The sequence below is a fragment of the Vulpes lagopus genome, chromosome 19, assembly GCF_018345385.1.
Source record: "Vulpes lagopus strain Blue_001 chromosome 19, ASM1834538v1, whole genome shotgun sequence".
NCBI classification, from domain to species: domain Eukaryota; kingdom Metazoa; phylum Chordata; class Mammalia; order Carnivora; family Canidae; genus Vulpes; species Vulpes lagopus.
The window spans coordinates 6688038-6704461 of NC_054842.1; the positions used below are offsets into that span (position 1 = coordinate 6688038).

Below are 16424 nucleotides of genomic sequence, written 5' to 3' on the forward strand. Positions count from 1 at the left end.
GTTTTGTTTCTTAAATTTCACATATGAGTGAAATCATACAGTATTTGTCTTTGACTTATTTTGCTTAGCATAAAACCCTCTAGTTTCATGCATGTCATTGCAAATGTCAAGATTTCATTCTTTTTGATGGCTAAATAATATTCCATTTTATTTCAGTTTCTGCATTGTGTATGCCTAGAATTTCCACTTGGTTCTTCTTTATGTCTTCTTTGATTTACTGAGACTTTCCATTTCTAAACTGAGGTTTCCTGGTTTTCATTTGTTTCAAATATGACCATATTGGTGTTTGAAGCCTTTTTATTTTGCTGCTTTAAGATGTTTGTCAGGTAATTCTAACATCTCTGTCATATCACTGTTGGTGTCTTTTGATTGTCTTTTTCCATTTAGCTTGAGATCTTCAATTTTCTTGTTATTATGAATAACTTTCTATTGAAATCTAGATGATTTTGCATTGTGTTATGAGGCTGAATGTTATTTAAACCTTCTCTTTTAGCTAACATTCTCTGGCCATGCTCTTGCAGAGGAAGGGGAGGAGCACCACCTTGTTATTGTCAACTAGATCCTCCATGCCATGTTGGCCCTTTGTTACTGCTGGGTGAGGGTAAAAGCCTCCCCACTCCATGCAGTCTCCACTGACACCATGGGGATGGGGGTGGGTGCTCATCACCAGCTGATGAAAATTGAAGTCCCAGCTCCCTACTTTGCTTTCTGATATTTCCCAGCAGGGATGTCAGGGCACCCCCTCACAACCTAGTAAAAGTGCAAGCCTGGACTCCCTGTTTGGTCTATGCTGGTATTGCTCAGGGTAGAGTGTCTGTTTTTCATGTGGCATTGGCCACAGGAGAGCACTTATTGTCTAAAAGTTTTCTGCACTGCTGGGTTGATCCTTTCTTTATCCTTTGGCTAAAAGGAGCAGCCTCTTGTTGGCACTTTTCTTTTTCTTTGTCTGTCCCCATTGGCATTTCTGGTTTGCAAGCCTCTTTAACTCCAAGTCTGGGATATATAAAACAAAAAGAAAATCCAAGGAATTCAACACTGTGTCATCCTTTGGGTCTCAAAATCTCAATCCAGCCTGCCTCCTTCTCTCCACCTTTCAAAGCTTTCTTATGTTTGGTTTACATAGAAGATTCAGTTTTTAGTTGTACCTAGTGGGAAATCTAGAGAAAAGCATATCTTCTCTATATTCTTTAAGTGGAAGACAACTCATTTCCATTCAGATTGTTTATCTGCCACTTATAAACTTCTTATATGCTTTATTGAAACATATCTACAAAAAAACTCACAGATTCTTAAGGTATAGTTCAGTGAGTTACCACCACCAAAGGTGAAGGAGGGGTGCTCCACTGGCACCATGGGAAATGACAGTGCTTCTTCCCAATTATGAACTGTCCTTCCTTCCTAAATATGATCATTGTATTTGAACTTTACATAAGTTATATAACATAATATATACTCTTCTGAGTCTGGCTTCTTTTACTCTATGTTTGTGACAGTATCTGAATGCCCGACAAACATATGACATGAGGCTCAACTTTATTAGCAATCCGGGAAATGAAAATAAAGTCACAGTGATAAAATAAAAAATATGCTGTATCCATGTCGGAGAAAACAACTGGAACCTATAACTGATGCTTATGCCTTAGCACCAAAAGTCATATACAAGAATGTTCAAGAAGCCCTATTTGTGACAGGGAAGACATAAAAACAACCTCATAGCCCATCCACACATAATGGATTAAATAAATTATGGCAGATTCATACAATCAAATTCTATATAGCAAGGAAAGAGAATAAATAATCTTTGCATACTTTACTTTTAATTTAGTTTTTAAAATGAAATGGTTTTTCCTAAAATAAGTTAGAAACAGGAAATATGCTATAGTGCAATATGTTTTACGGAACTTAAAACACTTAGACCCACAAATTGCATATATTTCTCAAATAGGCATACATGTCTATGACATATATTTTCAAAATATGATAGTGGGTGTCACTGAGGGAGGGGAATTTTGAGCAAGATGTGGGTTACATTTGGGATAGTTAATAAAACAAATTAAAATGAGAAAGGGGAATTGCAAGGATTAATGATGACAATTCTAGGTCCCTCCACTTCCTCCAGAGTAACAATAAAATAAATAGCCACAGAAAATATAAGCAGAGAAGTAGGCTCATATTAAAATGCCAGCTTCCTCTTTTCCCCCTGGAAAACATCTCCTTAACTTTCAATAAGTTTTTTACTTTGGTGAACCTTCTCCTAGCTCCTCAGTGGAATTAGTGCTTTCCTGCTCTGGGTCTAGGGCTTCTCTTCATATTCATGGTTTTCATTTGTCCCCATCTCTGCCTTTCTGGATAAGCTGAATTGTCCTTTGGGTGGGGGAAGAGGCATGTTTCTCTCTATATCCCTGGATCTAATAGAGTGCCTGGTACATAGCAGGTCCCAGCAACTATCAATAAATAAATCAGCAGATAAAGTGAGAACTTCATTTGCTCAGACATGTCTGCCATATTTTGTAATGTTCTCAAATACCTTAAGCTGGGAAACTCCTTACACCCGTGACCACACAAGCGATAGAAGCAACAAGACATGGTGACTCACTAGATAAGGTGGTTGAGGAAAAACAAAGAGTAAAATGTTGAAGATTTTATTTAAAATCAGGGTGTTTCTCATCTCATACATTAGCTGCTCTACTTGCAGTCTAAGGAACTCGGGGGTTGTGTACCATACAAAGCTACCTGCCAGGCTGAGCATCCTCCGAGTACTAGGCCATTGCTCAGTAGAGTCTGGCATTTTTGGCAACTTGCATTTCAGGGAGGAAATGGGACTAGATACAACTAACAACTTCCTCTAAATTTTTGTCTGAATAACACCACCATTGATATTGACTCCTACTGTACTCCACACTATCATTAGCTGCATCAAGTTATCATTACTAATGAAGGAGACAAAAGTCTCCATTTTTCTGGCCAACCCTGCAAGAATAAAGACAGCTAAAACACAGATATGTTTCCCAAGTCCAGGCTTTATGGGTAAGTTGGCCTCAGCTATGGGAGGAAGAACATGGCATTTAAGGCTTAAAGCCTGAGTCATCTTTTCCAGGCCAATTGTCAAGTGCCTGATGGATGGCTCAAGGCTGCCAAGTGAATTAGTGGAGGAACACAGAGGGTTACAGAAGGCAGGAGGGCAAAGAGGTAATATAACCCCTCCCTAGAAAACAGTAAAGAGAATTTGTGAGATTCACCTGCCCCCAGCATGACACTACACGCTTTTAGAACCTATTTCAAAGTAAGTGCAAAGCTTTAGGAATGAAAAGCAGGAACTATTATCCGGTTTTGCTGGAGCTCTTGTTTGTTTTAAGAGTCACTCCTACTGCTCACTTCTAGGGATGTCATCTAAGATACAGAATGATTAACCGACTATACACTGAATATTCATAATCCTCTAAAGGTTTTAAGTGTGCAAGTTACACAAGTGTTTGAATTTTAGGGCGCCACAAACGGAATATGTTCCTGCCTGAGGGGGAGCAAGAGCTCTCTATGTCTGGCTGCCAGGTGTGAAGTATCTATGTGTATCTCTCAGGACTCTGGCTATTGGCTCTTTCTTACTCTGTGACCCATTAAACCCTCCCAAAATCCTTATGATGCTTTTTTTCCCTTCCTTTGTTACTAACCAGGCCTGTTCCTCCCAGGCTGACTGAGACCCAACTTTCTCCAAGGGGCATTTGTAAAAGTACTCAAAATGATTATTCAAAGGATTTCTCCAACATTTCCCGTTTTTGAGCATTGTGGTGTGTCATCGGTAAAGCTTACCCACAAAGAAAAGAAACTATAGTTTTCTAAGAACCAAACCTGAACAGCCCTACATAAGCATACTCCATGTATTATTGATGCTGTACATTCTGGTCCAGATTCCTTCCACCAAAACCATAATCACCTTTCAAATTCTACTTGAACCTTCCTAAACACCCTTTCCACTGGTAGACGTCATTCTCCCTGTTGCTAATGGCCCTTATACAGCAGTGAGCATACTGAGTGTCGCAGTTTGCTTACAAGTGGCAAGGAGTCTGAGGTTTAGAATCTGAAGGTGTGATCTGGAATCCCTACTTTGCACTTACCATATTCCATTAAGGAAATCATAAACCCCCTCAGGCTTCTCATTACCGCATCTGCAAAATGGGCCTAATGGTACTTACTTTGCCAGGTTGATGTTTAGGAACACGAGAAATAATGACTGTTTTATTGCCCTCTAACAATTCCTAGCAAAAAGCATAAAAGCTTCTTCATAAATAAATAATGATGCAATCCATACAATGGGATACACACTCATTTAAAAAAAAAGGCTAATGTATGCTTATATTTACTGGCACAGAACTATCCCTAAGACATATTATTGAAGAGAACGGAAGTTATAAAAACACTCAGTTTCCTGAGATCATTTTTATGTAAATATATATATATATATTTAAAATATACCCATACATACATGTGATTTGAGAAGGCAGCTTAGCCAAATGCCAATGGCTATTACCAATACATGGTAGAATTTTAGAGGATTTTTAATTTCCTCAGGATTCTTTTTGGTACTGTTTGAATCATGACAAAGAGGCATTGTTTTGGAAAAGAGGATTTAGAAATACTTCACATGATATTATAATAAATTTGAAAACTCGGGAAAGAAACATGTGCCATTGTTAGTTTGGTCATATATTCCAAATCTGAATAAAGCAATGAGCATTGGGACTGGTAAGCAAGTAAACAGACAGTGGTTCATTTTGCTACCTATTAGTTGACTTTGCCCAAGTATTTAATCTACATGAGTTTCAATATTCCCCTTTATAAGAGTTTTTCATCAGATCTGTAAATTTCTCTACAGACTGACATTTTATCTTTCATTCATTTAACAAATACTCACTGAACACCTATTATATGAGCATCTAAGTCCAGAAATAGACGATGAAGAGGAGACAGGAGGTCCTCAACCTCACAGAGCTTAGATTCTGAAGGACACCAAATAAGGAAAGAAAGAAACAGGACTCTTTAGATGGTAGGCTCTGAGGTCCGGAACTGGAGGAGAGCTATCCGTAGGGAAAAATGGTAAAGGATTCTCACATTCAGGAAATGGCAACAAACAGCAACACTGGTAAAAAGAACAGACCAGGCATTTTGAGAAAAAAAGAAAAGGGCAGGGTGAAGGGGTTCTCATGTCTCTTAAACTATTACCCTCAACCGATAGAAGAGGATATGTAAAGTCACATGCTGATTACTAATCAAAGGACCAAAATCTGTAAGAAATTGCACATAAGACCATATAATGTTTGTCCTTCTCCAATGGTCTCATTCATTTGAGGAATATAAAAAATAGTGAAAGGGAATAAAGGTGAAAGGAGAAAAAGTGAGTGGGAAATATCAGAAAGGGAGACAGAACATGAAAGACTCCTAACTCTGGGAAACCAGCTAGGGGTGGTGGAAGGGGAGGTGGGCGGGGGGTGGGGGTGACTGGGTGACGGGCACTGAAGGGGGCACTTGGCGGGATGAGCACTGGGTGTTATTCTATACGTTGGCAAATTGAACACCAATAAAAATAAATTTATTAAAAAAAAGAAAGAAATTGCACATAACTGTCACACCTGCAGTTTCCAGGTAGGAACTATTAACAGTTTTAGAAATGTGATACCACCAGCTTATTCTTTTTTCTCAAGGTTGATTTGGTGGTTCAGAGTCTTTTGTTGTTCCATACACACTTTAGGATTGTTTGTTCTAGCTCTGTGAAAAATGCTGATGGTATTTTGACAGGGATTGCAGTGAATCTATAGATTACTTTGGGTACTATGGACATTTTAACAATATTGATTCTTCCAATCCGTGAGCACGGAATATCTTTCTGTATTTGTGTCATCTTCAGTTTCTTTCACTCATGTTTTATAGTTTTCTGAGTACAAGTCTTTCACCTTGTTGGTGAAGTTTATTCCTAGGCATTTTATTAGTTTTGGTGCAAATGTAAATGGGATTGTTTTCTTAATTTCTTTTTTTTTTTTTTTTGCTGTTTCACTAAGAGCGTATAGAAATGCAACTGTTTTGACATTGTGCATCCATTTGGCTGTGATGAACAGAAAACCCAATTCAAAGCGAATATATTTGAGCAAAAGCATACAACTGATGATGATGATGATGATGATGATGATGATGATGATAATTAATAGTATGAGACTAATTTTGACCAGGCATTTAATCCTCTGATCCTTACAAAGACTATGAAGTAAGGATCATTATCTCATTTTAGACTCCAGGAAACCAAGGCTGAGGCAGATCAGGTTAATTGTCTAAGATCTTGTTGCTTTTAAGTAGAAGAGCCAGGATGTTTGAACTTTAGGGTCATGGCCCTTTCACTAAATGTAAAGACTCAAGTCCCCGTCCATCTCCCAGAGGTTATAACCAACTAGAAGCAGTCCGCAAATGTGCTCGTTACAGAACAGAGGCAGATCTTAACCAGAAACTAGCCTTAAGGGGCTGCCTTTTCTAGGTCCCTCCAGTTTGGACATCATTTCAATGCAGTCAAATAGTGCACTTCAAATATAACCTACTATTAGTGTTGCCATCATTATTATTAATCGCACTTCAAAAAACAGGTTAAGGATGCCTTAACTGGATCTCATTCACTCTGATAATATGAGTCTCCAAATTCAATGACTGATGCTGAGGAGAGACGAGTCTGGAATTGTTGTGAGGACTGCAATCTGGCATTAACAGTTGCTCAAAGTAGAGGCTGGTGTTGTTACTGTAGGACTCTGGACAAAGCATTGTGTTTCTCTGGCTTGCGTGCAAGTCCCTCAGGCAAGATGGCCAGAAGTGACAACTAAGGCTGGCATTCCCAATGCTCCTTTCTAGATTGAACAGCAGTGGTTGGTGCCTCCTGACATGTTTGTCCTGACTTCTTGGCTATCACCTCCATAATGCAGATCTGGTGATTATTCACTCTTAGGATAAAGAAAGGTGGCAAGTCTTCATTCTTTGAGGACTCTCCCTATGCATCTCTTAAGCTTCTGGCTCTCAGTCTGCATCAATCTTCCCTTTAAGGCCTGCAGCCTCTTCATCAGATCTTGGTTCACATTTGCTTGAGGGGCAGCAGGACAGGGTGGTCAAAACTTGGCTCAGAAGTAGGATATATCTGAGTCCAAGTCCCTGTTCCCACATTCACTGGTAAAACCTAGCATGATTATCTCATTAAATAAAAGATTAAATGAAACAACACATAGAAAATGCCTACAAACATAGAAGAAGCCCAGTGCAGGTTAGCAATGATTATTATCATCAATTTAATTGCTAAACCCCATGCCCTTCATATATCTCATTACTCATAATGACTTCAAAGCATCAGACATGGAGAACCAACTTATTGAGACCCTCTCTCCTTTATCCTTGTCAGTTCCCCATTCCCTGGTCACCCTGCTTATCTTCTCTCTTCCTTTCTTGCTATTCTTTTTTGTACCTTTCATAAGTATGGTAATTAAAATTTTTAAATAGTCTTGAAAGTATCTCCCTACAAATGGCTCTGGAAGAAGACAAAGTTCACAGAATGAAAGCCTGAGCATTTACTAAAATAAAGGGTGAGATAGTACAGCTGCCCTTCAATTCTAAATAAAATAAAATAAGATCCAAAGATGAAAAATTCCTTGTATTTAAATCACAATGTGCTTGTCCACCAAGATTGGAATTGTCTATTTAACCCTGGGGAGGCTTCACTTCCTCAGAAGATCCTTCTCTGGCCATACACTTATTAATCCTTACATTGTGCATACTCATTAGATTCTTATGCTTTTATTTGTCACAGTTCATAAAATCTCTGTGAATGTGTCTGTGTCTGTGTGATTTAATTAATATCTATCTCTGTCTCTCACCAGGCTCTCCATTCCAGCACAAAGTCTGAAGCTATCTATGTTTTCTGTCATTCTATCATTTCTATCATTCTTTTCTAGCACAATGTCTGGTACAGAATAGATGCTTGATAAAGATGTGTTGAAACTGTTGCCCCTGTCATTATGTGCTCTGGTTGTAGCTCTGGTAACTTTGGCTATTAGAATTTTGTATCCGCTAAGCAATTAGGAATTATGTTTTGAGGAGGAAAGAGCTGTGGCCATTGGGTTTAAACAATCTGGCCAGGTCAAATGACAAGCTAAGGGCCACTAGGGTATTTGGAGCTTTCTGAGAGCCAAATGCCCATTAAGAGCCTGGCACTTAGAACAGGAGCTTTCAACTGATGCCCAGGATAGAAAGAGTAATAGGTTCTTTCCAAAGGACATGAGCTAAGGCAAACATGCAGGACTAGATATGTAATTCATGGTGTCCAGTCCAAAATGAAAACGCAGGGCCCTTTGTTCAAATATTATTAAGAATTTCAAACAGAGCCATAAATATAGAGAGTTGGTGGTTGCCATAAATACAAACTGGTGGTTGTCAGAGGGGAGAGAGTTGGGATGATGGGCAAAAAGGGTGAAGGGGAGTGAGGAGTACAGGCTTCCAGTTATGGAGTGACTAAGTCACAGGGATGAAAGATACAGCACAGGGAATATAGTCAGTGGTATTGTAATAGCATTGCATCGCGACAGATGGTAGCGACACTTGTGGTGAGCAGAGCATAATGAATAGAGATGTGGAATCACTATGTTGTACGCCTGAAACCAATGTAACATTGCATATCAACTAAACTCCAATTGAAAAAAAAAACTTAAAAGAATTTCAAGATGGTGACAGAAGAGGATGAGACCGCGCACAGGTTACATACTCACGAAGCTGGCCTCGAAAAATGTACAGTTAATCAGGAAAATCTGGAACATAAGGTTGTAACGTTCTGTTAGACAAGGGAGAGAGGTTTTGTTATTTATGAAGAATAAGATCTTTTAAATATCCAGATCGATTTCCTTTCCCTGCACACTGAGGTTGTGTCTTCAGAAAATAACGGCTCGTTCCGTCCCTTTATCCCCAAGTCTGCAAAGGTTCTACTAAGGCAGACTGGTTTGCCCCTCCGTGACCAGCCCTGAGCTCCTGCCTGTCCTGCAACACCAGCTGGCCCTTCAGCCACGCAGAGCCGCCCACCATCTGAGGCTTCAGAGTCCAAAGGGCATGGATTCTGAAGCCAAAATGGGTTGCAATCCCAGCTCCACCGTTTCTATAGTTCAATGACTCACAGTAAGTGACTTAGCCTTCCTAGAATCTCGGTTTCCTCATCTATAAAATGTAAGTGATGCTGCCCAGCCCAAGAGGTTGGCCGTGAGGATTAAATGGGGTCAAAAGCACAGAGGGCTCAGCACAAAAACAAGGACAGAGCCTCGTCGCATCTTGCCTCTGCTTTAGTCCACAGCTGAACGGGGGAGCGCGGAGCGCTTCCAAGCAGGGGAACCCCAGCTCTCCCTGCTCTCCGTCACCGAGCCCTATAAATAGCTTAGCTAAGTCACTGTCTCCCTTGGAGTCGCTGTTCCTTAGGGGGAGCAGCGAGGAGGTGCTGCAGGTGGTCCCTCCTGGCTGAGCCCCGCCGGGGTTTTCTCTTCCTTCCACTGCCCCTCCTGGGAACCCCCCGGCCGGGGCGGAGGCTGCGAGCGGGCGGCGGCGGCGCAGGACCCCAGGGCGGGACCCCGCGCCCCCCGCCCGCCCCCGCCCTCCCCCGCCCTCCCGGCGGCGGCCGCGCAGCCCCGCCCCGCCCCGCCCCCCGCCCCCCGCCCGCCTCCCCCGCGGCCCCCGAGCGCTCCCGAGCGCCGGTCCGCGGCCGCCTGCCAGTCCCGCCCGCGCTCTGGCCGGCGAGGGCGGCGGGCGAGGCCGGGGGAGGGCGCGCGGCGGCGGGGAAAGGATGGGAGCCCCTGGGACCTGCGGCTGAGCTCGCCCGAGCGGCGGGGAGGCCAGCGTCGCGGTTCCTCCCGGAGCCCAACACCGTTCCCGCTCCGCCACGATGATCCCCCCGAGCGGCGCCCGCGAGGACGGCGTGGACGGGCTGCCCAAGGAGGCGCCGGGCGCCGAGCAGCCGCCCTCTCCGGCATCCACCGGCAGCCAGGAATCCAAGGTACTGCGCACACGGCCCCAAGCCCCGGGAGCTCACTTTCCTCCTGCCCTTCTCCCCTCACCTTCCTGTCCCCCCAGCACGGGCGCCGGCGCAGGCGGGAGAGACGTGCTCCGGGTTGGACCCGGGCTCCCCTGAACCCTGAATGTCGGTAACGCTGCCGGACCGCGTAGCGTGGCCCCAGCCTGCTGCCCACGCAGACCCGAGGCTGCGCCGGCTTCTCCCCGCGGGCACGCGCTGGCTAGTGCGCACCCCGGGCTCAGGCGCTGCTCCCGGGGCGGCCGGCGGCTGGTCCTGAGCCTGCAACCCGCGGGTGCCCAGGGCACGTGTAGGTGCCAAGCGGCTTCTGGAGGATGAAGTGTGGTAGCGATGGAAACACCCCCAGAAAAGCCAGCCACTTGTGGCCAGCAAAGCGATGTCTGTATCACAGAGGTCCCCGGGACTCTGCTTTATTAAAGGGCTCACCCCTGACTTCAGAAGAGCTAAGCAAAGGGAAGAGCCGCTTTCGCGCATTGGTGAGAAAGTTGAGGTTCCTCTCGTGGAAGTTAACACTTGGAGAACTTACCCTTGCTTTTCTGAGTTACACTAGCACGCATACACAAAGCCAGCCTCGCAGCACTTCTCCTGCCACCGTTCCACTTCCTCTAAAGCTCTTATGGGTTCCAGGCACATGTTTGGAAATCTTGGAAGAAGGTCGAGTCAATTGTGGCTGCTCGCAATGACATGCTGAATGGCCTCTTAGCCTGGGGTGAAAATCATGAGATGGAGTTGGTGGTTTTATGGATTTTTTTAAGTGCAGGGCCCCTGGCTCTTTATACAGAGATCCCTGTGAATTCCCCAGGCATCTTTGGAATGCCAGCAGTTCCTGTATGGGAGGGGACAGGAGGGGGATGCCAGTTTGGAGGGCAGGTGAGATGGAGGAAAGAAAAGCCCCATCCCTCTATCCGTTTACATCCATCCTTAGAAGCCATCGCCAAAGCAGCAAGGATCAAAATCACAGCTAAGTGGCTCTTAGTTTAAGTGATGATGGGCACTGTACACATCCCAGCCTATGGAAGTTAACCATCAAAAAGAGCTTTGTCTTGTCTTTATTTTACCTTTTCTTTTTTTTTTTTTTCCTGATAAGTGTCTGATCTGGGGCATGTATGTTAACTTTTCTAAAACTCAGTTGGAAATGGGGGCAAAAGCCTCTCCTTCCAGAATTCTGTGAAGAATACGTGAAATGACCCAGTGCAGTGTAAGGACTCAATCAGTGTTTACCCTTCTCCTTCCCTTTTGTGTGTGTGTGTGTGTGTGTGTGTGTGTGTTTTGTTGGAGTTCAATTTGCCAACATATAGCATAACACCCAGTGCTCATCCCATCAAGTGCCCCCCTCAGTGCCCGTCACCCAGTCACCCCCACCCCCCACCCACCTCCCTTTCTACCACCCCTTGTTCGTTTCCCAGAGTTAGGAGTCTTCTCCTTCCCGAGATAAAGGGGATCCACCCTACCACAGATAATCCACTCCAAAGCTGTCTCATAACCTGCACACTCATACCACCTCTCCTCCAACTAGAAGTTTCTGGTCATCTCATCATTGTCTATCATTGACCACCAGCCACCTAAGGGGTATGAGTTAGTGACCATTTCAGAGATGATCTAGTGGACTGTAAATGAAAGTAGCAAAACTAGTGAGTGAAACTGGTACTAAACTTTTTGAATTGGGCTTGTTGCTCTGCAGTAGGTGTGTTCTGGAAAGGGCTTAGCATTTGCAAATACAGAGGCATGATTTAAACACACTATATGGGTTTGCTATTTATAGATATCCTGATGCAAATTCTTTGGCAGAGGAAAAACTACATATGTAATACCCATAATTATCCACTGATTTATCTGACTATGGTTTCAAATTTGTACATGCCAATTTTTCTCAAAGTGGTCTACATGCCTAAAGTGTGTGTTCAGAAATCTGCCATGGCTTAGGTATTCTTAATCAGTGGAGGTGGGCTGGAGGGTGAGGGGTGGGCCATGAAGCCCAGGAAATTGAATGCAAAATAGTGTGCCTGGATGTGAATTTTTATGGCATAGCATTGGTGATATTCTCAAAGGGCTCCAAGCGTCTCAAAAAGGCCCAGCTGCTGGTATGGAGGACTATGTAGTAGGGGGGCAGGAGGGCATGAAACAGGAAAAGAAGAAGGCTCTATTTATTCCACACCAGGAATGCCAGATCTGAAGCTCACTGCTTAATAGGGATCTTCCATCCTTAAGATGAGACCATAGTAAAGAAAGTGCACAAGTGCATAAGTGCACAAGGCATTAGTGTATTCCACTTCACTCCTCTGACATGGTCTGGTTGTGAAAATACCACATGGGTTAGGCCTCTCTGGGCACTTCGTCAAGAAAGACTTAAAATTACCTTCTAAAAGACTTTTATTCTCTGATTATAAGGGTAATACTCTTTGTGGAAATTTGAAAAAGCCCAGGCAAAAATAAAGGGGGAAAATGATCCATTGGCTCACAATCCAGAGTCAACTACTGATAACATTTTGATCTATATCATACATCTTTTTTGTAAGATCTATTTTTATATTTACATAGTTGAAGGAACTCTGGTCACCATCTACTGAAAGTGTGCTTGCTATATGTCAGGTATGACTTGATTCTTCACAGTAACCCTACGAGGGCAATTGCCTGTGTCTTTGATTTTATGAATAAGGAAATAGAAGCTCAGAAAGGTTGGTGACTTGCCCAAGATCACATAGCTAGTTTGTTCAGCTAGGACAGAGCCCTGGGCAGCAGAGCTTGGGTGCCCAGCCCTTTATCTGTCATGTTTGTGTGCTGTTTCACTCTCTTCTGGTTCCCCTAACATCCCAACCAAGTATTTCACAGGTCACTCAAAGTCATTTACAGCAGTATTTTGGTCTTTTCTTAAGAAATCTTTGAAAACAAATTGAGCCACATGTGAAATGACGAAAGACCAATATTTGTGTAGATTCTTTGTGTTTGATTTTGCTACTCTTCCTCCAAAAATATATTTATGGAGAGAATTAAGCCTACATCACAGAAATATCTGAAAAAGTGAGCTACAATAAACCCTTTCGTCCAGAGAGTCCATTAGGAGAGAAGGAGGATGGTTCCTTGCCCTGAGCCCATAACATGTTTCCAGAAGTCCATTTCCTTTGCAGATTTTTTAGAATGCTACATCATAGATTATTAGAGTTGGAAACAGTAGAGACCATCTACTTTACTCAGAGTATTTTTTAAATTATGGCTGATTTCTATTATGTAAATTTATTTTAGTATGGAGAATTTCAACATACACAAAAGTAGAGAAAACAGTATAGAGAACAGTCATGGAACTAAACACCTGGTTTCACCAATGATCAATTCAAGGGTGATCTTGTTTCATCTGTTACCCCCACTACCACCACCATCCCTCCTCAAATACACTGGATCATTTTAAAGCAAATTCCAGACATCAAATGATTTCTTCCATAAATATTTCAGGTTGCATCTCTAAAAGATAAGGGCTTTTTTTGATAAGCATGACTGCAGTTCCATTATCACATATGTACTCCAGGTGTTTTCAGTCAAGGGTCAGTATATTCTCTGGGGGTCCATGAACCATCTTTGGAAGATCCACGAACAACCAGAATGGGCATTCAAAATTGTGCAGTTACATGCAGATGTGCAACATCTGGGGAAGGGATCCATAGCTTTTACATGCAGATGTGCAACATCTGGGGAAGGGATCCATAGCTTGTATCAGATCGATAAAGTATCTATAGCCCTCAAAGTTCACTTAAATGTCTTCTCTTTTCTCTCTTGAGGAAATCAAAGCCAAGAGAGAGGCAATAACTTGTCTAAAATCACACAGATTGTTAGTGGCAGTACTTCTGTTTAAGAACACTCTCTTGGACATTGGATACCACACTACAATTTCCTCAGGGCATGTTCCTGTAAACAGAAGTAGTAATGTAGTTTATGTGGTTTTCTTTTTCATAAAATCAGTTGAACTCAAAGAATGAGAAAGCCACTGTTGAACTTCATCCATCTATCTTTCCACTAACTATTCCAGAAAGACCACAACCTCATTTGTTTTTTAAGTGCTGACAGAGACTATTGAATACTAAGAAAAATGTCATGTTTCAGCATCCCTTATGTCAATGAATATCTTTTCTCCTACTGACTTACTGACAGCATAGAACTCGTACTAGGGTCTAATATGAAGGTTTAGTGTGGATGCCCTTTGACATCACTTCCATGACACAAGGTCACATTTTGATGTTGTGGAGAGATTATAGGTTTCAAGGTCAAATTGATGAGAGTTGAGATCTTATCAGTTGCCCTCTGATTCTGGGCTAGTTGGCTAGCTTCTGTCAGCCTCGGCTTCCTAATCTTTAAAATGGGGATGCTAATACCCAGCTGACATGTTTTTTTGTAAGGCCTGTGACTTAATATGTTGTAATCATTCGTAAGCATGTAACATTATTTACTTTCTCTTCCTGTTTCACATTAGATGACTTTATCACTAGCCAACCCCGCATGTCATCACTGGAATCATTTCAGTAACCAAAACTGATATTCCAATAGTATAACTGAGTTTTCCTCCCTTTGGACTTTGCTATTCTATTGACTGCAACGAGTTTTCACCTTACCTGTTTTGCAGAATGATAAGCCATAGACTCACCAGCCTGTGGCCTCAATTTTGAAAGAGTGATATAAGCCACCCAGTGGCACATAGGAGCCAAGGACCATGGGGCCTCCTCATTCCTGGGTGGTTCTCTCTCAATCGACCACCGTCTAGGCTAGGGAGTAAAAAATCTCTTAACCTTGTGGATGTGCTCTGCATCCCCCAGAGAGGTGTTGTGTCCACCAATCAGCAACTGTTTATTCAGTGTCAACTTCATGCTCAGCATATCTTGTACATATATGTGAAGCTCTTATTTGATAAGGAATTTAACTTCTATGCAGGGGAGAAGATGAAAGAAAATGGAACCTTGGCTTTGAATCCAGATCCTTTGGGGAGTCCAGTCCCTTGGTTAGACTACTAAATGGAAATCTCTGAATGAGGGTCCCAAGCATCAGTGTTGTTTTAGAGCTTCCTTCGTGATTTCATTGTGCAGACAAGTTTGAGAAACACTGATTTAGACTATAAGAGTATAGACTGTCAAAACAGTTAAGTAGAGAATAAGAATTGAGTAAGAATTGTAGACTGCCAAGATCCTCTTCTTTCCAACAACAGTACTTGAAGGAATTATTCGTAATTACTCTCATCTTTCCCTTTCCCATTTATCATTCAGTCCAAAGAAATGGCCCTACCAATAGTGACTGGCTGTTGATCTCCATGTTACCAAATAATCTTAAGCATTCCTCAGATGCCGCTGGATTTACAAGGGTAGCTATGCCCTTATTAAGCAGTTTTCATAATCATAAAAATAATATGTATTCAATGTAGAAACCTGGAAAACAGAAACATATGAAGAAGAATTTCTTCGTCACACAACATGGAGGGAAGGATGATTATGTTTCTTGCTGCCTTTCTTTCATTTACATTTTCTTTATACATACATTCAAAACAAAATTGGATAGTGTATATATAAATGCATGCTGTAGATTTTTTCCACCTGATGTTATACATAAAGTTTCCTTATATTAGTAGATAATCAATAACATGAATATTCAAAATGGTATCATATTCTACTTTATTGCTATACCACATCTATTCTAGCAGTCCCTTTTGAGTGTATATTTAGGTTCTTTCTTACCTTTCACATGCCTAAATATACTAAAATTTACATCCTGATACATAAACATTTGATGATATTTCTGACTAATTTCATGGGAAGAGGAATTGCTTTGGGTCTAGATAAAAATATTTCTAAGGGCTTTTATTCTCATTGACACAGTGCCCTCAAGAAAGACTATACCCTAGCTTTTTATTTCTTAGTAAACTTTTTATTGAAATATGACATCATACCAAAAAGTGCATGCATTATAAAATATCTGTGACCAATGTAAAAATCAAGAAATAGAATATTACCAGCACCCCAGAAACTCCTTCAGACTCACTTCTATCTCTGCCTTCCCAAAGGTAAACAATATCCTGACTTCTAACAACATAAATTAATCTCAGTTATTTGAACTTTATATAAATGGAATCATATAGTGTATACCCTTTCATGCCTGCCTTCTTTCATATAGCAGTATAAGATTCATCTGCGCCACTGCATATAGCAGTTCTCATTTTCATTGCTGTCTAGTGTTCCACTGTGTGAATAGTTCATTGTTTACTACTCTATGGATGATGGACATTTGAATTGTTTCTTGGTTTGGGCTGCTGTAAGTGGTACTGCTGTGATCATTCTTATACATATCCTTTGTGGCACATCTGTTGGACATA

At 42.0% G+C, this 16424-nt stretch overlaps 1 protein-coding gene across 4 annotated transcripts in view; it reads left to right on the top strand.

Annotated features, from left to right (window-relative positions):
- The first annotated feature begins 9747 nt into the window (after positions 1-9747).
- STAC (SH3 and cysteine rich domain) overlaps positions 9748-16424 on the top strand; it is a 155065-nt gene continuing 148388 nt past the window's right edge. For all 4 annotated transcript variants that reach the window (XM_041734387.1, XM_041734388.1, XM_041734389.1 and 1 more), the window contains exon 1: positions 9748-10045. In XM_041734387.1, coding sequence (XP_041590321.1) covers positions 9935-10045 — 111 coding nt within the window. In that variant the 5' untranslated portion in view covers positions 9748-9934. The remainder of the gene's footprint in view (positions 10046-16424) is intronic.